Raw genomic sequence first — 22,896 nt, forward strand, 5'->3', positions numbered from 1 at the left:
GGCCCCGCGCAGCCCGGTGCGGGGTCCCCACGCGGGACACGCTCTCGCACGGAGTGCCCTCGCGGGGGCGGCTCTGCGGGCTGGAAACCGAGCAGCGCCCCGCAAGCACATCTGTCAAAACAGAGCGGCGCTTCGGGAGGCGTTYGCTTCCACCCGTGAACAGAGGAGCTTATTGAAGCCGCCGCAGGGCCCCAGTGCTCCAGCGGAGCACAACAAAAGGGCAGTGTCCCGCCGGCGGAAGAGGGCACAGGTATCATCACGGGGCTCTGGCCGCTGGGAATGCCTCGTCCCGTCCTCCTCCCCGTCTCCTAGCCAAAAGCGTGTGACAGTCATACCTCCCCTCCTGTTTGCTTTTAGTGGTCAGACAGCATGGCTCCAGAGAACCCGCCGAAGGACAGGAGGCCGGGCAGGACCCACGAGCATCCGCCAGAAGAGGCGAGATCAGCTGGGAAAAGGAAACGAGACTGTGAGGAACTAGAGAATGAGCCACTAGCAAAGAAGCTGTTTGTGAGAAAATCGTCCAAACCCCCGGAGAAAATTGGTAATACTTCCTCAGATTCTTGCACTTTTTGCCAAGCAGATTTACCCTGAATGACAGGCATTGACTGGCTGAAGGGGGATGATGCCAGCAAGCCTGCAGCCTGTTCAAACATGAGTACTTGGATTAAATATATTAAGAATTAAGGATTAAGCAATACACAGATGCATGTAGAGGTAGTACTCTATATGCAATTATCTAACAAGTGTACATGTGTGTGCAGGTTTGGTTTGAAAGTGGCCACCCCTTGCTAGATGCCTGCTCACTGAAGTGCCCATCTCAGCTCGTCCTCGCAGGGTGATTAAGTTCTGTGGAATTCCTGAATTACCCTGTGTCTGCTAGTCCTTGTAGCATGCTGTTTTTGTCATGTGATTCCTAACGGAGCTTCGTGATTGTAAGCTTTGTCTTGCAGCACACAGTCTAAACAGGCATTTCCACTTTTCTTTTTAATATATATATTCTGACCTTCCCTACCTTACGTGGGAAGGCTAAATCCTTTCTACGTCTATAATTAGATATTTACATTAGACTAAAGTCCACTAATCGCTTCTCCTCAGGTGCAGTTATTTTTCACTAGCATATAMCTTAGCAAAGTTCTCTTAAATGCTACTCAAGCATCTCTTAGCTTTTGTTTTTTTTTTCTTTTTTCTTTTTTTCCCCTCTCTCCTCTATGAGGAGAGGGAAGTGCATGAATTCTTAGATGTTGGAAAGATGACTGCTTTGCATTATCAGGAAAGCTGTATAGACCTCAGATAGACAAGTAATTGTTTTCATATTTCTACAGACATCACTTTTGATTCTGTATTTTGTTTAGGAAATCTCTAGAGTTAGAGTTCTTGCCTGTATTGCCTACACATGTTCAGTAACTTTTTAAGAATCTAGAATTTTTTTTTCTCTCCCAGAGATATGGATTGCACATTCCCTTTCTATTCCCATTCTCTGGTGTATGACTCCACGCTTCAGATCAGCTGACAGTGTGAATAATGAATGGAAGCAAGATACTCTCTTTAAAGGGAGTTTTGCTTATAAATAATTAGATAGAAATTGCAGATAATTAACACATCATCTACACTTAATTTAGCTACAAGATTTTCACTATAACTTTGTGGCCTGATTTTTAAATTTGGTGAGCAACTGCATTTCCCATAAGTTTCAGAGGGAGTTAAAAGTGGTCAGTACTTCAGGAAAATGAGGTTAAGCACATTTTTCCCTTATATCTTTTTTAAAAACAGGAAGTTTTTTGCATGTTTGCATTTGACCTTTTCCATTCTGTGTCCCAGTATAGTTTTTGTATACTTTGGAAAAAGTGATTCCCCCACCTCCGAGTAACATAAGTGAGATGAAGTTTCTTGCAGTCAAGAATATTTATTTTCTCAATTCAGAAAAGTCCCCAAGATGTTTCTTAACAAATTATCCTTCCTAACAGAACCAAATCTGAAAAAGTCATCACCTCCTAAAGAAAGAACTGGGGATGCTAACATGCTAACCCTTCTGTGGAAACAAGGAATTAGAACAGAGGTGTTTTTCTACCTATTTCAGCAGGTGTGACAAGTGCCCGCTATGCTGGTTCATGAACAAAGAAGTTTGGTGTCACACCAATGGATCTGTAGGCCACGATGTTGCATTAAAGAAAGATTTTCTCCATTTCCTCGTCACAAAGGATGATATATGTGTTTTGGTTCTATTTTTTAAGAAATGCTTCTTTCCCATTTGACATCTTTGTCCCCTGGGGTGTTATGGATCATTGCCGGTGGGGTGACTAGATCATAGACTCTGGACTGAACAGATTCAGTTTTCATGTAACGGTCCCTGAAGATCGAACTCGGAACATGAACAAAACATGAAGCAGGCTGTGGTCTCAGTAAAACTCACCCTGAACAGAAAGGTTTTCAGGCAATGAGGCGTCAGCAAGTCTATTATCCGAAGCAAACCTCGCGGTGCCGCAGGCGGCTGCATGGGCTGCAGCACGAGCACATGGAATATTCTGATTCACAAGCAGGCCTTTCAGTAACTGCATGGGGACTCCTGCATTGCTCTGCCTGGGGAATTTTCAGGTGTTGCTGTTCTGCTTGTCACAAGTCTGACCTTCCCTCTGCTACACGCAGGAGTTTACCCCCTCCTACGGCTCAATCCCAAATCACAGGGCTTCAGTGGCTTCGCTGTGTTTGGGTAGGAGCCGTTCAGGTCATGAGCTCTCCAAGAGAAGCAGCACTGTGATGTGTCTTTTGTTGCCTCTTGTTCTTTGTGATAAGATGAGAAGTGCAACAAGAGGAAGCCTGGGCAGAGCTCTGGCTGGCTGTGGGAAGCACTGGACTCCAGAGCAGGGCCTTTTGTACCTCAGATGTGTAAGAACCATTTTGAGTCTTTTCTYGTGACTGGACTTAGCAGCAAACACGATGGGTGTTGCTGTTGCTTATTGAATGCATGTGACAGGCATTGGCTCACTGAAGGTTTTGCCCCTTGTCTTTTTGGCAGGTTGGAGTAGAGGTGGATGTGTGATCAGAAATACCAGAGCCCTTTTGCATCAGCTGGAGAAGCAGTGCAGCATTGTCCATTACGTCTACCAGAACATGCTGGGAGGCTCCATCCGGGCACAGCTCAGGCAGGTGAGCAGTGTCTCCTTCCCRATCTGTTGGACATCTCATTTTTCTACAAAAGACATCTCGAACACAAGCAGGGACCTTGAAGGGGGCTTCAGGTTCTGCACACCACAGACGTGCGGTTTGTGGCTCAGAGCCTGACAAGCCTTCATGTTTCTTAATCCTGTGACGTGCAGATGCAAAGATCCTTTTCTCTTTCCATTGACATGGCCTCATCACCAAACATTTTATCCTCTGTTAATTCTGTGCTTCCTTGAGTTATATGAAGAGTTACTGCCCTCTCATTAAGGTGCTGTCCCATGCTTCTTTTGCACATTAATCTAACTGCTCTGCCTGATTGTTTTTGTACCTGCTTTACTTTGCTAATGATGCTAGTGTTGGTGTTGGCTTTTGTCATTTTCACAGAGATATTTCATCAAGCCCAGAATGTTTTGCTGGTTTTCAGTGACGTCTTCTTTCATTGGAAAAGTAACTTTTCTGTAACACTCATAGCTAAGAAGAAGGACCTGGGCTGATTTTATCTTCTAGGTGATTTAGCTATTTTAAACATCCAAATAATAATGAAACCTCCAAGCCCATCTAGCAATATCCATAGCTGATCTGAGTAACAATATGATCCTATTGTGGTTTCTTATTCCCTGTTTGAAATGTTTAATTCCTTTTCTCTTGTGCAAGCAGTTTGCATGGAGGACATAATATTATATCTCTGGATGATAACATTCTTGGGTACACAGTGCATTCATAGAAGGCCACCAGAGCCTTCTTCTGGAGGGAAGAGGCGTGTTCTCCTTCTCTGTTAATATTAATTATCCCGCCTATTTAGCTCAGCCCAAGAGGCTTGGCTTCCTGCACATTGTTGTAAGGGAGTTTTCTTCTCAGTTCTCTCTTGCTATTGCCCACTGTGGCTGACAGGGATTTGTTGAGTCCAGGCTGTTTTCCCTGGGACAGCATGTTCTCTTCATTCCACAGAGGAGCTTAGCGTTTCATGTGAATGCACTAATGCTGGTGGCAGTTAGGAATCACTGGCACTTGTTMTGCAGAAATGCCTTCAAATGTGCTGATTCTCTTCAGTTTTGTTACAGTGTCTGCAGCTGCCGTTCCTGCGTTCGCTCACCTCGTACCGCCTTTTCCGAACAGCAAGTCCCTTTGACAGGAGAGTGACTTGCCTGGAATGGCATCCGACACACCCCAGTACTGTAGCTGTTGGTTCCAAAGGTGGAGACATCATCCTTTGGGACTATGAAGTGCTTAATAAGACCTGCTTCATTAAAGGGGTAAGTCCCTGCGTGTGTGGAATGGGTTGGAGGAGAAAACTGGAGCACCACCAAATGCTGCAGAGCAAAACTGGGAGCTGTGGCARGGAGCGTGTGAGGGTGCTGGGCTGCAGGGCAGAGCTCAGGTGCCACCAGCACCTCTGTCCCCGAGGCCTGGGCTGCTCCAGCCCCGAGGAGAACTGGGGCACACTGAGCGAGCTCAGAATGAGCAGTCCATGCTGTGTGGTTGGYGGGAGAATAATTCAGCAGCTGGTGAAATAGGTTTTTTTTTAAAGGGAAGCTAGAAATAAGTGTGCAGAGAGGGTTTGTCTGTTTTAGGTCTTGATCTTTCTCTGCTTTATTCTGTGACAGAGGAAGAAGTATTTGTCTAAGTGGGGAGAAACAAAGTCCCTTCATCTGAAGCAAGCCAGTGAAGTGGAACGAGTGATTTCTGTAGCTGGCATGCCCCCACATTGCTTCATTCAGTGATCACCTGATCATACTCCAACTTTTGCCCTCTTTCTAAAGTATCATAAACATACAGAGATTTATCCTCAAAAAAATTCCAGGGCCATCTTCGTTTTTTTTTGTTTGTTTGTTTGTTTGTTTTGGGGTTTTTTTTGTTTGTTTGTTTTTTCTTCTTTTCATAGATAGTGTGGTGCCTGCCAGCCAAGGAATACATTGCCTGGGGAGGGCAGCTGCCCACGCAGCTGTCATATGGGAAGACATAGTTGCCTTTGCCTCCTGAAGGGCTGTGATGCTTCACTGTTGGTGTGAAGGACCTAGCAGTGAATGCAGAGTTATAGAAGACACTTTCCTCCTTTTCCATCACTCAGTGGATTTTTCTTTTGTTCATCCCCTTCCTTGTAGATGGGAGCTGGAGGGACCATCACAGCAATGAAGTTTAACCCTTTTAACCCTAGTCAGCTGTACACATCGTCAGTGGCCGGCACTACCACTCTGCAGGATTTTAATGGCAATACTCTCCGGGTCTTCACCAGCACCGAGGACTGGGAGTAAGAAATACAATTTTTTGGGCCTCTGTGTCCTGCTGGCAGGAGCGGTGCAGAGAGAGAGAGAGAAAGAGAGAGAGAGAGAGAAATGTGTTTGATACGTGAGAGCGGGGCTTCCTCTCCTCCACATGCATCTCCTTTATCCTCTGGATTTCAGGGATGCTCTGTCTTGCAGGGAGTCTTGCTCTGCCTTCTTATTTTTCCCTGGAGCAGGATGGTGGGCTGGAGAGACCTTTACTTCCTTAAGGGGAGAGACTCTGATTTCTTTTTCCCCTTGTACATGGGGCGGTGGAGAATGCCAGTGGATTTCCTCACCTGTATTCTTACACATTCCGTGGCTCTGCATCCTGGGAACTGCCTAAGCTCCAGACCTGTTAGCAAGGCTGCTTGCTACCAGATGAGTTTCATAGGGCAGTTTATGGAGACCCCTCAGTGCTCACCACTGACTTGAAGTGATCCAAAGTGTCACCTCAATTCATTCCAGCTAACTTTTGGCACATGATCAAAGACCCTCAGTAATGAAAGGAAAGAGGAAATGAGTATCTATARGCAATTCTGGCCACTTGCTCAGAATCACCCCCTCAGAGTGCTGCTCTTTCAGTGACTCATGAGGAAACCTGAGCTTCTAAGTTACTTCAATTCAGGACTTAAAAGCAACTTAGATGAATCTGGACTAGTCTTCTCTTTCCTCTTTCAGTTTTCCCCACCTGCTCCTTTCCAGGAGCAGGTGGCCTGCTTGGCATCCAGACTGGCTGCTCCAACTGCAACCTTCTCATAGAGCAGAAAGGGGAATCCCAACAGTGCTCAGGTGACTGGTCAGATGAGCAGGGAAGGACACATTGGACTGTTGGGCAGGAGGGTCTTGCATCCCAGTGTTGGGCAGGAGGGTCTTGCATCCCAGTGTGATGCCTGTTGCTGATTACAGTAGGGATACCTCAGTCTGAAGCAGCGTGCCATGTTCCTCCCGCTGCCATGAGGACCGGCAAGCGCTGTGGAAGGGCTCCTGTTGGTCCTCACTGGGTTCTTGAAAGCCAGTATTTAGAGTGAGACTCTGTGAGCAGCAGATGGAATGTGCTTGGGCATCGAAGGGTTTGGGGGCTCCTGCTGTCTCTGAAGCTGCTGCATGTTGGAGCAGTGGAGCACTTAGGGCTGGCCACTGTTGGGATGGGGTCCCTGTGCTGTGCAGTTAGCAGCACAATTCCCCCTGCACAGCTCTCATCCCTCCTGCCAGTGCCTTGGGAAAGATCAGCTATGGCAGTGGGAGCGCCGGGTCTGGGAGCTTGCTGCGGGGTGGTCGGGACAGGGAGCTTGGTGCGGGGCAGCCGGGACGGGGAGCTTGGTGCGGGGCGGCCGGGCCCTTTCCTGTGGTTTCCTGTGGTTTCTGCCCTGCTGCTGCTGGCTTTGCTGCTCCCTCCTAGGCCTGGGCTTAAGTGATGCGGCCAGCTGCAGGTTCACCTCACCCTCCTCTGTAGCAGAGTGAGCAGGGCAGCTAGTGAGGTTGGCAGCCCGGGACAGAGTGTTGGGCTAAGCCTGCGAGTTCAGAAGGCATGTGCTGCCATGAGAAACAGGTTGGGAACAGTACAGTTCATATGTTTCTCCTGTTAGGAAACATACTTCAGTAATTTAGGGCATTGTACCAAGGAAAACTAGCAGTGTGTTCCAGGGGATAAGTATTGGATTAAGAATCTGACTTGCACTGTGACCTTGGCTTTGTGGGTTTTCCAGAAAGGGCCAGGAGATTCTCTCGAAGTCGTGAAGTGCTGTCCTTGTGAAGCAGTGAAGCTTTGTGTGGCATCAGGGAATGGCACCCTAAGTCTGCAGGACCTTGAGGGCAGGTGGTCTCCTTGCCCTGGCTTGTGGCCATGAGCACCATAGTGTTTGGTGAAAAGGGGGCAGGGCAGGGCTGAGYGTCTGCTCCCTCTGTTACTGCTGCTGTGGTTCCTCTGTCTCTGACATCTGCTCCCTGACTGGATTAGGAGGCTCCAGAATAGRTTCTGTAAGGGAGCTTGGAGACCAGCGCCTGGTCCCAGCCTGGAGCTTGCAGGGTGGGATGAGCTAGGCAGCCACAGGGCACCTGGGCTTTGTGGTAGCCAAACGTGCTGCCCGTGCAGTCTGGTGTCTCTTTCTGGTGACACCCTCTAGTGTCTTGCAGGTGCTGATGGTGCTTCATTTTATAAAGGACTGGAGAGAAGAGCACAGTAACTTCCTTCTCTTCATAAGGATCAGGGTTCTGTGGGGTTTGTGCGGGCTAGCAGCTCAGAGAATCCTGGGTGTGAGCTTATAGAGTTAACCTGGCCACTCTCTGGAGGTATCAGGCTTGCCCTGGCAATTTCTGTGGCCATGAATTCAAATATAATTTGCTCCTGCAAAAGTGAAGCTTTCCCAACAGGTTCCCAAAGGATCCAGAATTTACTCTGACTTCTCCAATAGAGCAGAGGTTAAAATGTGTGTCTGTATTGGACAAATCTTTTTTTTTTTTTTTTTTTCCCTGGAGCAGTTTTAGAGTTGCAATTTTCCAGTCCAGAGCTTTTGTCTTTTCTTTACTGCTGCTTCACTGTGTTGTGGAAAACCTCGGTTGAAAGCTGTTCCCGTACGTTTGTGAACATCACGGGGGTGTTCTGATCTTTCCCGAGGTGTGTCCGTGTGCAAGCCAGGTGACGTTTSAGCCTCTGTGTGTTCCACTGTCTCTACATGCCACACTCCATCGAATCAGCATTTGGCAGATGACTTGGAAATTGCTCCATGTTCCGTCAGCAACGGAAAGCTCCGCTGATAAGCTTGACCCTCTGCCTGAAGTCCAGRCCCACCCCTCAGACAGGAGGTGGCAGCTGCAATCTGTTGCAGTCTCCCTAGTCAAGAGAGGGAAAAGATGCGACCCTGAGCTCCCCTGCTGCCCGGGGCCTGGGAAGGCAGCTCTGATTTTGGGTCTTTCCCCGTAGCTGCTGGTACTGCAGCGTTGACGTGTCTGCCAGCTGCCGGGCCGTGGTGACGGGCGATAACATGGGCAAAGTGGTCCTGCTCAGCACCGCCGGGGAAGAGGTAGGTACCGCTCCTCGCAGCCGCTCCTCCACGATCCCTCTGGTCACGCTCTGCCTCTGGTTGCAGGTTTTGCTGCAAGCAGAGACCCCTCTGCAAGGGGGAGCAAGTCGCCTCGCACGAGATGAGTCCACTGAGTGTCTGGGTGGTGGGACTCCTGCATGTCAGCTCTTCACAGGGAATATTCCTATTTGGTAACAGTTCATGGTTAGGGACTGTGTGATGGGCTGCCCCTTCTTTAAGAACATTTACCTGTGAGGATAAGTGGTTATAGGGTAATCTGAAGATGTAAGCACCTTCTGCCAGCAACCTTCATGCTTCTAAAACCTTTATGCACTAATAGGAGTCATTTGGAAGTACTGCTTTGTTGGACACCCCTCTGTGATCTCGAAGTGAGTACCCTCACTAAGCGAAAGCGAGTCATTAAGCGRAAGTTGGGATGGAAATTGCACTCCTGCCCTTAGACACGAGAGGGCAGGCGGCTCCTGCTTGCCCGGAGCACTCCGGGTGCCTTCGGAGAGGGTGACTTGCACAGAGCCCTGCTCGCTGAGGGACTGCTGAGAATGGAGTCACCTTCTCTCCCCTCTCGGAGGGTAACGCCTGTGAGTTTGCCACCCCAAGAGCTGTGGGGAGAAATTGTGTACATTAGTTGCGAGTACCTCAAATAGCTCATGCTCGTTCAAGGTGTGTTGCTTCCTCTGTTTGTTTTGTTATCSTTCTGAAATGTTTTTTTGATGGTCTTTTGTCTGTTCTGCCCTTGGGAGATGCCTGCTTTCCCCGTCCTGGAAGCTGTGGCAAATCTCCTCATGCTTTTCATTATCTCTGTGGTTCTCCTTTCTGTTGCTGCTGCTCAGAGACAGAAATACTGTATTTCTGGGCTTGTAGTTCCTTTATTTGTTTCTGATGTTRCCTGAAACTACAGCTCTGTGTTTTAAAGGCTACAGGGATCATAATCAAGGTGTGTTTATTCCCCAGCACTGAGTGCCTTAATAGGAGATTAGCCTATTTATGACAAGTGRACCCTGGGGCTCTGCGCTGTCAAGGGATGTCCATCTTCATGCTAGGAACTCTCTGAGACTAAATGGGAATTCAGGTATGTCAGAATTCTCAAATTCTGACTCATTTAGATAAAATCAGGGACACAGGACCAGAAGAACTCCTGGGTTACCCAGTCCTGTAGCCACTTAATAAACTTATTATAGTCCTTTTTAAAGATATTTGGGGGTTGTTCTGATTTTGTTCTGCCTACTAGCACACGGAGGATGTAGCAACTTTACCCCTTGGCTTAGAAATAATCTTGTGACTTCCGGTACAAATTTATTCACAGCAAGGTTATACCCAATAGTTCTTGCTAATGGAAATATTTCTTCTTCCTTGCTGTTTATTTTTGTCTTTTTTCTGGGAGGAAATTATATCCCCTCTTAGCCTTCACTTTTGCTTTACAAGGCTCTTTTGTTGATCTCCCATGCAGCAGGCCACTCATTCTTCACCTTATCTTTGCAGACCATTTCTGTAACTGTTCCAATTTGTGTCAGCCTTTCTGCAGGTGGGAGACGGGCACGGTGAGCAGGGCTCCAGCTGAGGTCTTGCTCTGCGCAGTGGCACTGGCACCTTCCCCCCTGAGCCAGGGATCACGTTTTCCTGTCTTGTAGCTGTAATCAAGTGGTGAATCAGAGGCCTCCTTTTAATTAAATGACTCCCAAGGTCATTCTTCATTCTTCTTTCCAGATAAATCTTGTATTTTTTCTTAGTCTGTTAAATGCATGACCTGTTCACTTTGCAGTAATAGATTCTTATCCCATGTTTTTTACTGTGATCCATTATCTTTCTGCATGATTTTCTGTTTCCTCTGCTGCAGATCTGGAAGCTGAAATTACACAAGAAGAAGGTGACACATGTGGAGTTTAACTCTCGATGTGAGTGGTTGTTGGCCACAGCCTCTGTAGACCAGACAGTCAAAATTTGGGACCTGAGGAACATCAAAGATAAAACAAGTTTTCTTCATGTGCTTCCTCATGACAAAGCTATCAATTCAGGTGAGTTCATGAGATAGGATGGATGTCTGCTGAACTGCCTATTCTGTTTTTTTTTCTTGCTCTTCTTTAGGTCTGGAGGCTGTTTCCACTGTTTGGGGTGTTCTGTCTTGCTCTTGTTCTTGAAAGAATGAGGGTTTTTTGGTTTGTTTTTTTTATTTATTTTTATTTTTTTCCTGTTTCTTCCAGTAGTCTCTGTGTTTTTTTTAAAGATTGGACTGTTTTGGAGCAAGTCTCAATACAGGCATCTACAAACCCTTCAAGTGTCATTTTTAACTACAGGCGCTGGATACAGACTTTGCCTCAGGCCCTTCAGGAGRGTGTCCGTGCAGCTCGCTGACACCYTTCTCTTACATTCTGGGTCCGTGATTCGGAGCTGCTGTCCATGACGGAAGATCCCTGAAGGTGTCGCCTGCCRGTGCGGCCTGGCAGCCTCACCCTGGCTGGCTCAGCGCGTTGCTCCCTGTTAACCCCCTGCGGCTCTTCCGAGCCCGGCTTCAGGGCAGCCTAGGCTGGGCTTTTGCTGCTGCTGCAATGTTGGCCAAGGCAGGGGAGGGGATAGGGCAGCAGCAGCAGTTTTAGACTGGCCATAGAAAACTGGAGCTGTGCCTTGAGGGGCTCGAGTGGAATAGCAGCAGCAGCAGCTGTGATTAGAAAACTGAATTGATTGGGGCAGTTTCAGTGGCAAAAAATGGGATATGGAGCTCAAAATCCCTTTGTCTCTCTTCTTTTGATGTTTAGTTGGACCTGTTGGTGGAAGTCCAGATTGCAGGGTCTGTTTTGGGCAGTTCCCCTAACTTGCCTTTTGACTGAGCAAGTTCTTTTCTTTGTGATGCCWATTTCTTTAACTTTAGAATGAAAAAGATTCTTTGTATCTCATGGAGCATTGTAGGTTTCAACTTGCTATTCACAGGAGACCTGAGTTTTTGAGGGGTAAGTTCTTGTTTGTTGGGACTCACAGCCATATTCAGTTCTCTATTGAGGATGTATTAAGGGGTATCCAGAGAGGCTTTTATGTTTGTGGTCAGCCACAAAATTGTGATTTTCTTTTTCCTCCCCTCTTTTCCTAGCCTACTTTAGCCCAACAGATGGTGCCAAGCTCCTGACCACAGACCAGCGCAGTGAAATCAGGGTTTACTCGTCTTCAGACTGGACCAAGCCGCAGCATCTGATCCCGCACCCTCATCGGCAGTTCCAGCACCTCACAGCTATCAAGGTATCAAGTGCAGCCTGGGAAGGGGTGTCAGCCTTGGTGCTAGCATCAGGCTGCAAAAGAAACGGTCTGCCTGTTAGCCAGGAGAGACTGCTGGAGGTCGGTGCTGGTGCTCCGTGTTCTGACGCCGCTCGCGTTCCTCGGGCTGCGGGAGGGATACRAGAATGGCTGTGCCTCCCGCTGCACCTCTCGGCTCCCTGTGCACATGGGTGCCAGCTCTGCCCCTTCCCTCACTGTCCATCCCTGTGCTCTGTGTGTAGGCGACGTGGCACCCTCGCTACGACCTCATCGTGGCGGGTCGCTACCCAGACCCCAAGTTCCCGGGCTACACAGTGAATGAGCTGCGGACTGTGGATATATTTGATGGGAACACTGGAGAGATGGTGTGTCAGCTCCACGACCCAAATGCATCCGGTATAATCTCGGTGAGTCGGACACTGCAGCTGAARGGACCTATCGAGGTGTACTGACATACTGAGGACGTATTGAACTGTAGCTGAGAGACCTTGTAGAGACCGAGAGAATAGAAATACCCTCCTTGCTTGTGACAGCCCCACGCTAACATGGAGCCACGGCTGTTGGCTGAAGCAGAGCTGTTCTGTGGTCATCTGTGCATTTTCTTCAGGGAATATTCTGGTTTCCAGATTTGTTTTTTCTTTCTGTTACGTAAGCAGTGATACTCTTGTGACTCTGTTATGTAAGCAATGATGCTCTTACAAACTGTCATTATGTTTCCGTTTGCAGCTCAATAAATTTAACCCCATGGGAGACACACTGGCGTCTGGCATGGGTAAGTAAAGAGGAGCTGAGACCCTGAGTATTAGTGTGTTTCAGTCCTAGAAAAGGGCAGGCTTGTCCCTCCAGGCTAACGCAAGCTGCTAGTGATGGTTTCCCAAGCCCCTCCTTACAGTTCTGCTGATGGCAGGGTCTAATTTCATGCATCTGTAAAACAAATCAAGAGCTCCTTTACAATCTCCCACCTTTGCAGTTACAAGACAGGTTGCTAGTCCTCTCATTTGAAACATCCCTGAGAGCATGAAGCCCAAAGGAAAATGACGCCAAAAAAATGCAACCTCCCCTGAGCAGGGAGCTGCTGCCATCTGCTGACCATGTAACAGTGGGAGAAACAGGATAGGGGAAAAAAAATCCAGCGAGACTGTAGCCCTCTCCCTTCTGGTTACTTGCCTCCTTTCCCAGGTTTCAGAACCAACRTTACTCGGGCCTTCCTAGGCTGTGTGGAATTAAGGGAGCTGGCTTTAGATATAGGCCTCATACCTGTGATAGATGTGAGATTAGGAACTAATTATGTTTCTTAATTATGTCAAATTTCTAAGGCTATGTGGAGGTGGTACCTGCACCAAATAACATCCCATCCTCTGTGCCTAGGAAAGAGCTTAGATTCAGTCATTTTAGTCATTTAATCTGGTCATTTTGAATTTCTGGCACTTAACTGACATAGACAGCAACTCCACGTTATACCTATAGTATTTTACGTCATATAGATTTTCTGAGACRGGATGTTTTATTTTTCCTCTCAGGTTTTAATATTCTGATCTGGAGCCGGGAGGAAATGGTGGCCAAGAAGCAGGAACATCTTTTGAAAGCCATGACAGAACAGGGGATCGGAAGCCGGAGCTCATCCAGACGTGGAGGACAAAGGCAAGCAAACCCTGGGACAAGCAAACTCAAAACTAAGTTACTGTCTTGGGAAGCAGAGGAGGCAAAAACAAAGAGTAAATCGCAGGGAAGGAAGAGAAAAGGGAAGGATCTAGAGAACTGATGTAGTATTTTGATCCTTTCTGGATCGTTGAGAACAAATTCAGTGCTATCAATGGGCAGCATAAGCACTGCAGGGCATTAACCTTCTGCTTTGTCCTTCCTCTGGCTCTGATCTTCCTTCTCTGATTCCCTTTGCTTCCCCTTCTAATGAATTGTGTTGGCACTCAGTTCCTCCTCCAGGCAAGGTTACCACTCGTTTTCTAGGCACTAGGGAATCTTTAGGCCATGGAGAGATGTTATCAGACTCTGCTGAGGTTCATGCTGCCTCATCTCTGCATGTCAGCACCGTCAGGGGTTGCTGTCTCCTGCRTTGTGCTATGGAGCAGCGCACGGCAGGGTCCCCAGCTCCTTTTAGTCAAACTGAGCTGTGAAAGCCTTTGCTGTCCAGCTTCATGTCCTGAGAAGGTTCCTAGGCAGGGGTGATGGGTACCGTGGATGACCTCAGGAACACCAGCCTCTTCCATGTGCAAGCTTTTGACAGGCTCTGTCAAAACCTCAGACTTAGCCTCTTCAGTGCTTGCAGCTATTAACTAGCCCCTGAAGAGCAGGGTGATGCCAGAGCTCTTTGTCTGCCTTGTGGCACGCAAGGGCAGCACTGATGGGAGACCCTCCTGGTTCTGTAGAGTTCATTTTCAGAGCTCTACTCTTTCTTCACACACATTAGGTATATTTTTTTTCCATCTATGCCTATGTGTTTCAGATTGTTGTCTAGGAGTGTTTTTAAGGCAAAAAAATGAGGCATTTCTTACAGAAACCCTTTCTCAGCGCCAAATCTCAAGACTGCTGTTAAAAGTTTTGCTTTTTCTAGTTTGTTTACAAAGGTGTCTGGGGCTTTGCTGCTGTCCCAGARGTTGGTGGATAGGACCAGGCTTCAAACCTGCTCAGATTCAATGTTCACTTTTATAGTTTTGCAGTATTGATATTAATAAAGTTTTGTACTAAACTAAWTTTCTTCTTTGATTCAGAGTGGCTGCTTTGAGCATTCTCCTAATTGTTTTCTGTGTGTGGGAAGACAGTACTGACCCTTTTGCAGGAGGGCCAGGAGAGTTAGAATAGTTATGGGGTTATCAGTTCATGCAATGCATTTACAAATGAACCTCTCAAGTTAGACAAGTTGCATTATAAGCTGATATCTGTACATGGCTGCTTCAGCCCAAAGTTACTTCACTTCTCATTCTGCTGTACATGAGTTTGAAAATGGGGGGTGAAATTCCCTGTGGCTACCTTGAGAAGGAGTCTACTGTAAGAAATTCTGCCTGTTTTTCAATACTGAGCACATAGGAGCTAGCCCTATATACACTTTTGGACAAAAAGAAGAGTAGAGTTCAGTGTGGGATTGATTTTAATGACAAAAAGGAAATGTATTGGAACAATTACAGAAAGTCATTCACAGTCAAAAAGTCTAAATCATCATAGAAACCTTTTCTCTGTGTGCAAAAGTTGCTGCTTTTAAAAAATAATAGATCCGATCCCCTTGAATGCACTTTCTATTACCTCTTCCTTGTGCCTGTTCTCCCAGGCAGTCGCTTGTTCTCTGTGACTCTCTTGCTGTGCAGGGGACCTAGATTGTATCTTCAGGGGACAAAAAGGTGAGGAAGATGCTGAGAACAGCAGCTGCTTCTGCTGATTTGGAGTTCCCATGGCGGCTGTAGGGAGAAGTCCCTGTGATGCTCCATAGGGGAAGAAAAGGAAATGTCTGTAGCCTAAGAACTACTGTCTGCCGCCAAGAGGGGACAGGAACTGCACCAGAAAGGGAACTAAAAGTGGGAAGTGAATGTGCAGCATCACCATGCGCAAAGGGCAGCGCCTCGGGTGCTTGCTGTGGCCTCTTTTTCTCTGCCAAAAGTTACAAGGCAGGTAGCAAGCTCTGGGCATCAAGTTTCTTACAGAAGCTGCAGAGGAAAAAAAAAAAAAAACATACTTTGGAAAACGGCAAGTGAAGGGCTCTGCAATTACCCTCCAAATACTGCTTTGGGAGGGAGGTGGGGAGACGGTAAGGCTATCCAGCGTGGAAGATGGGAAGAAAGACCACAGAAGTTGGCATTTAGCCTGAGTTAAACAGCCCTGCTACACATCCTCAATGACACTAGAAAAACTTTCTGCCATTACAGCCTATTTCTTGGATTCATAATTGATACTTGGACCACCTCCAGTTACAGGACTCTTCCTGGATCCTTCTGCAAAGACTCAAGTAATAGATAATGAGGAGTAAAATTCAAAAGAAAATACCTTTAGAAAGAGCTCAAGTTTTCTTTCTACAGGGACTCTCTCCTTTCTATAGCCAACATTACACACAAAGCRTGTGCAAGCCTGCTATGGCTGATGGCATGAATTCACTTACAGGTTAAAGCTCTGGTTCTGTGGGTCGCATGGAGCATACTATGCCGAATCTGGGAAACTATTGCTAGGTTTTCCAATTCTGTCCTGACTCCAGGCAGCTGCTTTTCTCTTGAAGCACAAGTTGGAGGTAAAAAAGACCAGTTGCTAACAGAAAACACTTAGCAGCAACCTCAGGAATGTTTTTCACCATCTGCCATCATCTCTAGAAGCTCCTCCCTCTGCCTGGAGGGCAGATAAGTCTCTGTGCAGTGTTGGTGAGCTGGGCTATCCTAGCCCAGCCCTCCTACCACCCTGAGCCCTGCGCTTGAGAGAAACCTRCCCAAAACAGGCTGAGCCTAAAGAAACACCGACACCTGGCTGCGCTGCGTGTGACCCAGGCCCCTCTGCCACCGTCGCAGCGAGTGGTGACAGTTACAGTCTCTGAAAGGAGAGGAATTGCTCGTGGGGAGCAGCAGCTCCAGCTGGCCACGCTGGGAGCCCCACCTGGGTTGAGCTGCTTGAGGGCTAGGGGCACCACACACCAGCAGGCTTCAGAATTACAATTCAGATGAGTAGCTCGGTCCCCTCCATTGGACATCACCTTTAGGAAACATTGAAAAATCCAGCTCCATTCTGGGAAGCAGTTACCCAGCAGAAGAGAGCTTGGTAACTGCAGTGCCCAATCACCACGGGCAGCGCTGCTCCCTCCTACTGCTGGGGAAGGAGCTGCAGCAACTGTCATGCCTGCTCTTCTCCCTCATTGGAAACGTGCCGGTAGCCAGGGGGCTGCGACTGGATGCGCAAGAGGACAGTCAGCAGGAGGATGATAAGGAGAAAGAGAATGGATCCACACACAGCCAGAGCCACAAACAGTTCTGCAAGGGAGAAAACAAGCGGTCAGTGGGGTATCATCCAAGCTTCCTGCTCCCGCCACGCTGCAGTCCCGCCTGGGYTCACCTGTGTCGTGCGCTGTGCTTGCTGCCTGGCATTCCTGCTCCCAGTCCTGGGTAATAACCGGATCGGTGAGCTCCAAAAATCGATGCAGGGAGCATGTTTGCTGGCAGCCAGGGAGCGTCAGCGGGAAAGGTTCCTTCCCGCTCTCATTCCGGAAAAACATCTCCACAGAGAAATTACTGAAAGTGAAATGCAGCTAGATCGGTTACTTGCTCTGGCTAAAATCATCACTTTCTAGAACCTCGCAGTGTGTATGCCCTTTTCCTTATTCTGGCGGTAATTTTCCCAGGAGTCTGCTGCTAGGAGCAAGACTGCATCCGCTAGCTTGCAGCTCAGATGAGGTATCTAACTCTTGCAGTGAAATCACAGCAGACACCTCTACTGCAGCCCTCACCCATCATCCTCTCGGTACAGCTCAAATATATGACATGAGGCGTATGGTGCTTGAACCCCGTTGTAGACATCTAGAGCCATCTGCAGTGCCACAAGGGTGGTGTCATGCTGAGAAAGAGGGAAAAAACAGACAAGTCAGTCACCCTTATGAAGGGGAAGGGCAGCTCAGGCCATAGCAGCAAGGGACAGGACTGCTGGGAAGTCACCTTTGTGACTTGCAGCAGGAGGAAGGGAGAGGAGCAGTGCAATSGGAAAGGGGATCTGTGATGGTGCCACCGAATGGAAGGGAGTGAAGCACAGCTGTACAGGCCATGCATCATTCTTTAAGAACTGGYCTTTAGGGAGCAATCTGGGAGAGATGCTTGGCTCTCCAGTCAGCAGGCTGAGCAGGCTGCTGGAGAGGAGGGATGACTCTCCATCCGGCTGCTGAAACATCTCATCTGGTAGCATCAACCCGTGCAGCACGTACAGCAACGGCAACCCCAGGTCTGCCAGTCGCGTCTGCCAGTCTGAGCTTACAGGGACAAAGTGCAGCTTCAAGTTTTCCTCAGGGGCCCCAGAAGAATGATACAGACAGCCCACCCAGACAGARGCAAAGATGCATCTCCTGATCACTGCATGGGCTGCAGAGAAGCTAGAAAAGGTTAAAACCGTTAGAGAGGTTCAAACCACCCCATGAGAAAGTGGAGGAGAAGACAGGCTGAAGCTGGCACCTGTGGTCTGCCTTACCGCAGAATAGGCGAGCAGCTTCAGCTGCTGGTGGGCAGAGCTGTTGGCTGCTTTGGTTAGGTTCTTCCTAATGTGATCCAGCAAGACCCCTGAGGAAAGGGACAAGTGATGAGATTGAAAACCGAGGCAGAGCGGCATGAATCTCCCTCCTCTGCCCACTTACCCCCTTGTAAACGAGCTTTCTCTATCCGATGGTGAATCCCAAACAGAAATTCAAAACTGAAGTCCTTTAATTGCTTCAGTCTAGCCATGACATCTTCAGTCACCCATAATGGCAGCTTCATCTTGTGTGCTTGCTAGAAAGAGACAGAGAACACTCCTCTGCAGGTAGCACAGACCCACAGATCAGCCACATGCACGTGAGCCAGGGCAGCTGGGCCTTGCCCAAACTGCCGCTGAGTTCCTACGTCATTTTGAATATGTCACTTCACTGCTCATGCTTCCATTCCCATCCTGCCACACTACATACAAAGAATATATGTGGCTAATGTCCTTACCTTCTAAAGTTGTTTCAGAATSTAAGGATGAGAAACAAAAAGATTAAAGCCTGGGAGCTGCCATTTCTGTGAAGTACAACTGGAAGGCAAGATTAGTTTGCAAGAGCAGTACAGACAGACAAGCCAGGCACTTGCAGGCTGATTCTGCCCCACAGCTGGCAGGCAGTCAGAAGCAAAAGGAAAAGCGGGGAGCAAAAGGAAAAGTGGGAAGCACAGCCTCAGTTTCTGGTGCACCAGCCATACGTTTCCCTGGGAGCTAACTGTGAGCCATTGCTGACAGCCCAGTAGTCAAAGCCACAATATATACGAAACAGGGAACCAAGGAAGGGATTTGCTTTGCAGCCAACCTGTTACAAGAAAGGATTATATACTGGCAAATGAATAGCAGTTGTGGTTCCCTGGTGTTGCTCAGACGGAGCAATTTTCTGTGCCACATTCCATTAAACTGTCAGAAGATGAAGCTGAGTGTCCTTGAGGGTCCATTCTGTCTGAGAGCATCAGTGCAAATTCCCATCAGCACCCAAACAACCCAGTGTTTGGCTAGTTTGGCATTAATTTACAAAGAGAATAGCTGGGAAATTCTTTTCTTTTTTTTTTCCCCTAGTCGATAGAATGAATCGGGTGAAAGAAACAATCCTTCATTTAGGGYGCTATCCGTAAGAGTGAAATAAAAAGAAGGAAGCCCAAAGTGACCGAAGCGGCTATTATTTCTCAAGAGTAAAGCTTCCTTCCTCACAACTTTCTTATTTTGTTTTCAGACTGAGAGCTGTTCTCCAGATTCTTAGGGCTACAGTGGCTGCAAGCCCTTTCAGCGAGACTCGAAAGGAAAAGGATCTAAAATTGGCATTTCTGACCAAAGCAGGTTTGGTCACTGACAAAAGTTGCTTCACTGTGATTGCTGTAAGACAGGGGATTGGGTATGTGATACAAAGGGCAAATTTACATAGTGCAGGGCAGCTCTGGAGCAGGATTTTCTGAGCTTGCAGCAACTCAAGCTGCTGCTTTATGTGGCAAAGTGCAATTGTGTGCAGATTTGCCCCCTACACCCACCCCTGCCAAGTTAGTTTGTAGTTGCATTAATGTCCCGTGGCCAGGAAGGTAACTAGCTGGGCACCTCCACAGAGCTAATTAGCAGRACACGGTGTCACACCAGCTGCTTTACTGTTTCTTCCAGAATTAGATAGTTTAGTACTAATGCATTCTATAAGAGGCTTCATTGTGTTGAATAGTTATATACAAGTAAATGTCTGCAACAGTTGTGAATCTCCTGGGTACGTAACCTTCAGCATTATCACAGCAGAGCTGATTTTATTTTTTAAGCCTTCACGAGATGTGAAGGCTTTCAACAAAATTGCACACGAATTTCACTGAGGTTGTTTTCCCTTCTCTTCAAGACAGCAAGATGGTAATATCTATCTCTAGAGTCTTTCTCTGTCAAAGGCCCTCAGCATATTGTACAGATGTTGCTGATCCAAGCAGTTTTATGAGCTCTTGCAAATTAATTTTCCACCAAATTCAGTGACTCCCAAGGAACCAGATTCCTGTGGCTGTAAGATGATGACCAACTTACTTCACAAAACAGAGTGTCATACACACTCCAAACAGACTCGAGAGAGACATCCCGGATCCCAGTCTCATTTGCCACCATCTGCAGGAATTGCTGTAGGAATGAGCAGAAAAAGCAGCTTTCAGTTGTCCAGTGTCATACTGTATGACATGCACAGGATGGGGGTGGTCTTACCCGTTTCTCAGAGCTCTCATTACCTAGGGGTGCTTACTTTAGCTACTGTCCTCCGACCTTATCTCTTGCAAACAGTCACTTACCAAATTCTCTCTGGTCTTATTTGTGTATTCAGCTGAGTCCCGGGTTTCATTCTGGAGCTGTTCGTAGCGTGGACAGGGACCCAGYGGGAACTTCAGTAGCTGGGCAGAGACAACAAGAGCAGCTATGTCACCAGGCACACGGAAGTGCAGAATCAAAGACAGCACCTGCCACTGTGATGAAACCCTAACTAGTTGGGTGCATCTGTAAACAGCTTCAAATACCTCCTTCTACAGTACTTGGACTGAGCGTGGTCTGCTGAGGTGCTGCAGCCAACGCCCTGAGCGAAAAGACATCCTGAATTACTTTCCCAGGCAGAAAACAGAAGTATCTTTGCAAGGCAGGTCCAAAGGGAAACTCAAGGCAATCTGAACCARGACTGAAGGAAGGACTTTGGAGACGCCAGCAAAGCAGCCAGCTCGGGTAGCCACCCCACCATGCTCGAGGGCAACTTACCCTCTCGCCGGCCTCGGGCACCGTGTGCACGGGGATAGGCTGCCAGGAGATGTTCGGGTTGAACCTCTCCTGCGCGTCCGGGGGATACAGGCCCGCCAGGTTGGCCTCCGCGCTCATCAGCGTCCGGTCGAAATCCGTGCTGCGGATGAAGATCTGCGGCGCGGGACGGGACAGGACAGAGCGCTGTGAGCACCGGCGCCGCTCGCCGCCCCGAGCCCGCTCCTGCCACCTGCACGAAGCCTGGCGGGGCCGCGGGCCAGTCGCGCCTGCTGCCAGGGCGCTCTGCCCCCTTCACCCAGAACAGCGAGCAGGGAAAGAGAAAGGAGCCGGAATACGAGTCAGAGAAGAGCAAGAAAAAGATGCAGGTAGTGATGGGCACAAGCAGGAAATGAGAGGATAGAGCAGGACCGGGGCAAACTCCTGGATTCAGGTCTTAGTTCTCCCATCTGAGAAATGAACACAATCATCTGGCTAACAGAGGAGTGGGGGCTGAGATTTTATTGGATCACTGTGAGCTCTTGGGATTAATGCACCAAGAYGGTTTATCATTCCGGAGTTCAGAAAGATACATCTGAACCAGAAAGAAAAGAGAATAATGGGAATATTCAGAAGGGTCAAAATGGGCTTGTGGTATCTGTATACTGAAGACACTTAGGAGAGGTCAGGGAGAGCCAGTAATAAAATAACGGGAACACATATGAAACCATGAAAGAATGCCTTCAAAGTGAGCATATTGGATATGGTACGCCAGGAACAAAAGAAACTAGAAGAATCGAAGACAGTGCAAAGACTGTGTTTTGTTTTGTTTTGTTTTGTTTTTGTGATGTGAACTCAGGAGAGGGAAGCATACAGAATACATATGCTCACTGTGTATAGTAATTCCCATACAGACTGTATCTGAAAAGTTTAGAGCCAAGAGTCGGGGGATAAAGTCAGACATTGACTTTTGACAACTTCTACCCAATTTTGCCTCCTAATTGTGGCTTGAAAACAAYAGAGCCTGGACTCATTGCACAGGACTGCTTTCATCCTAGATAAGCCCTGCAGAAATAGAAAGGAAATATTTTAAAAGATAAGGATTTAATTCCAGGAGTGTCACAACCAGCCATGAAGCCCTGTCTGTAAGTGCTTTCTTCAGCACCTTTTCCCAGGGCTGCAGCTTGTTACGGAGTCAGGTGGCAGCCGGTCACGGGGTGTCACCTGGAGGCAACGCTTCTTACAAGAGGGAGCTGGGCCCGGCTGGCAGGGTGGTTTCTGTTTGCGTTGGTGATTTGGTTTGTTTTCCCTTCTCAAGCAAGGGAAGAAAAATAAGTTTCAGGTGGCAAAGCTTTGCAGGAAGGGAGCATGTTCGCAAAGGAACCGCTCGGGGAGGTTACGGGAGCCGGGCTCAAGCTGGCGCTGGCTGCAAATGTCAGAGGGGATGAAATCCGAACCGCGCCAAGCTCTGCACTTACCGGGAAGCCTAAAACCAGGGGCAGCCAGGACAGGAGACCTGCGCTTGCCTCGCAGCGGGGCCGGGGCCGCTCGCCGGCCGCTCCGCTCGCAGCTGCCTCAGCAGCCACCGCGGCGCGGGAACGGCTCTTCCCAGCCTTCAGATGGGCCCCTCTGCTTAGTACTCGGTTCCCAATGGGCTCTRGCTGTGCTTTTTGTCAAGGAGAACTGCGCGGGGCTCTCGGTTTCCCACGAACCGGCACAAACTGCGGCAACTGTCACAGGCCCGCCGAGCGGAGGGACCAGCCCCGGCGGGGGGCTCGCTGGAAACAAGCGGCAGGGGCACTTGTGGGCAGTGCGGGGTGTTGGTGTGCGCGGGCTCCCGGGCGGCGGCGCCTGGGGCGCCCTGGACGTATGTGATGTATATGCATAGGCACACACACACACACACACACAGACACACACACAGACACAGACACACACACACACACACACACACACACACACACACACACAGAGGCGCGCGGCCCGCCCCGCGCCGCCCGTCACTGACCTCCTGCCGCCGGTACGTGGCGTTGAGGAAGCCGCGGTAGCGCCGCCGCAGGGCCTGGCCCAGTTCCCACTGCTGCCGCATCCCCACCTGCAGGGGCGGCGCGTCAGCCCCGCCGCCGGCAACGGGCACGGGCAACGGGCACGGGGACGGGCAACGGGCACGGGGACGGGCACGGGAGCAGCGGGCGGCCCGCGCCGCCGCCGCCGCGCGCACCTGCGTGAGCTGCCCGAAGCCCTGCGGCCAGGCGGCCTCCTGGTGCGGGTCCCGCGGGTAGGCC

At 48.8% G+C, this 22,896-nt stretch overlaps 3 protein-coding genes across 6 annotated transcripts in view; 1 reads left to right on the forward strand and 2 right to left on the reverse strand.

The window, feature by feature from the left end:
• Positions 1 to 14,240, forward strand: part of DDB2 (damage specific DNA binding protein 2) — a 38,867-nt gene extending 24,627 nt beyond the window's left edge. For 3 of the 4 annotated variants that reach the window (XM_026035085.1, XM_026035087.1, XM_026035088.1), the window contains 10 exons: positions 358 to 541; positions 3,014 to 3,144; positions 4,221 to 4,412; positions 5,262 to 5,407; positions 8,344 to 8,443; positions 10,299 to 10,476; positions 11,544 to 11,689; positions 11,947 to 12,111; positions 12,431 to 12,476; positions 13,225 to 14,240. In XM_026035085.1, coding sequence (XP_025890870.1) covers positions 358 to 541; positions 3,014 to 3,144; positions 4,221 to 4,412; positions 5,262 to 5,407; positions 8,344 to 8,443; positions 10,299 to 10,476; positions 11,544 to 11,689; positions 11,947 to 12,111; positions 12,431 to 12,476; positions 13,225 to 13,466 — 1,530 coding nt within the window. In that variant the 3' untranslated portion in view covers positions 13,467 to 14,240. The remainder of the gene's footprint in view (positions 1 to 357; positions 542 to 3,013; positions 3,145 to 4,220; positions 4,413 to 5,261; positions 5,408 to 8,343; positions 8,444 to 10,298; positions 10,477 to 11,543; positions 11,690 to 11,946; positions 12,112 to 12,430; positions 12,477 to 13,224) is intronic. The other variant, XM_026035086.1, reaches the window with a different exon arrangement.
• An 898-nt stretch (positions 14,241 to 15,138) lies between these two features.
• ACP2 (acid phosphatase 2, lysosomal) lies at positions 15,139 to 20,241 on the reverse strand. Its single transcript, XM_026035092.1, has 7 exons — positions 20,182 to 20,241; positions 19,928 to 20,017; positions 18,024 to 18,156; positions 17,861 to 17,949; positions 17,133 to 17,239; positions 16,742 to 16,917; positions 15,139 to 16,659 (listed from the first exon to the last, which is right to left on the reverse strand). The coding sequence occupies exons 2-7, from the start codon at positions 20,003 to 20,005 to the stop codon at positions 16,523 to 16,525; spliced, it is 720 nt and encodes a 239-aa protein (XP_025890877.1). The 5' UTR covers positions 20,006 to 20,017; positions 20,182 to 20,241; the 3' UTR covers positions 15,139 to 16,522.
• On the reverse strand, positions 20,058 to 22,867 carry LOC112943813 (lysosomal acid phosphatase-like). The gene is made up of 4 exons (XM_026035094.1): positions 22,833 to 22,867; positions 22,620 to 22,706; positions 20,636 to 20,788; positions 20,058 to 20,280 (listed from the first exon to the last, which is right to left on the reverse strand). Exons 2-4 carry the CDS (start codon positions 22,698 to 22,700, stop codon positions 20,137 to 20,139), a joined length of 378 nt encoding a protein of 125 aa, XP_025890879.1. The 5' UTR covers positions 22,701 to 22,706; positions 22,833 to 22,867; the 3' UTR covers positions 20,058 to 20,136.
• Between the last annotated feature and the right edge of the window lie 29 nt (positions 22,868 to 22,896).

Source organism: Nothoprocta perdicaria, unplaced genomic scaffold, assembly GCF_003342845.1.
Source record: "Nothoprocta perdicaria isolate Ctin4 unplaced genomic scaffold, notPer1 scaffold_156, whole genome shotgun sequence".
NCBI classification, from domain to species: Eukaryota; Metazoa; Chordata; class Aves; order Tinamiformes; family Tinamidae; genus Nothoprocta; species Nothoprocta perdicaria.

What these genes read in the sequence shown, in the direction of transcription:
- ACP2 (XM_026035092.1), bottom strand. Translation starts at nt 20,005, where the DNA reads ATGGTGGCAAATGAGACTGGGATCCGGGATGTCTCTCTCGAGTCTGTT. An exon ending in ATGACACTCTGTTTTGTGAA is followed by an intron (nt 18,157 to 19,927) that starts GTAAGTTGGTCA and finishes GTCTCTTTCTAG; the next exon opens with CAAGCACACAAGATGAAGCT. An exon ending in GAAAGCTCGTTTACAAGGGG is followed by an intron (nt 17,950 to 18,023) that starts GTAAGTGGGCAG and finishes CCCTTTCCTCAG; the next exon opens with GGGTCTTGCTGGATCACATT.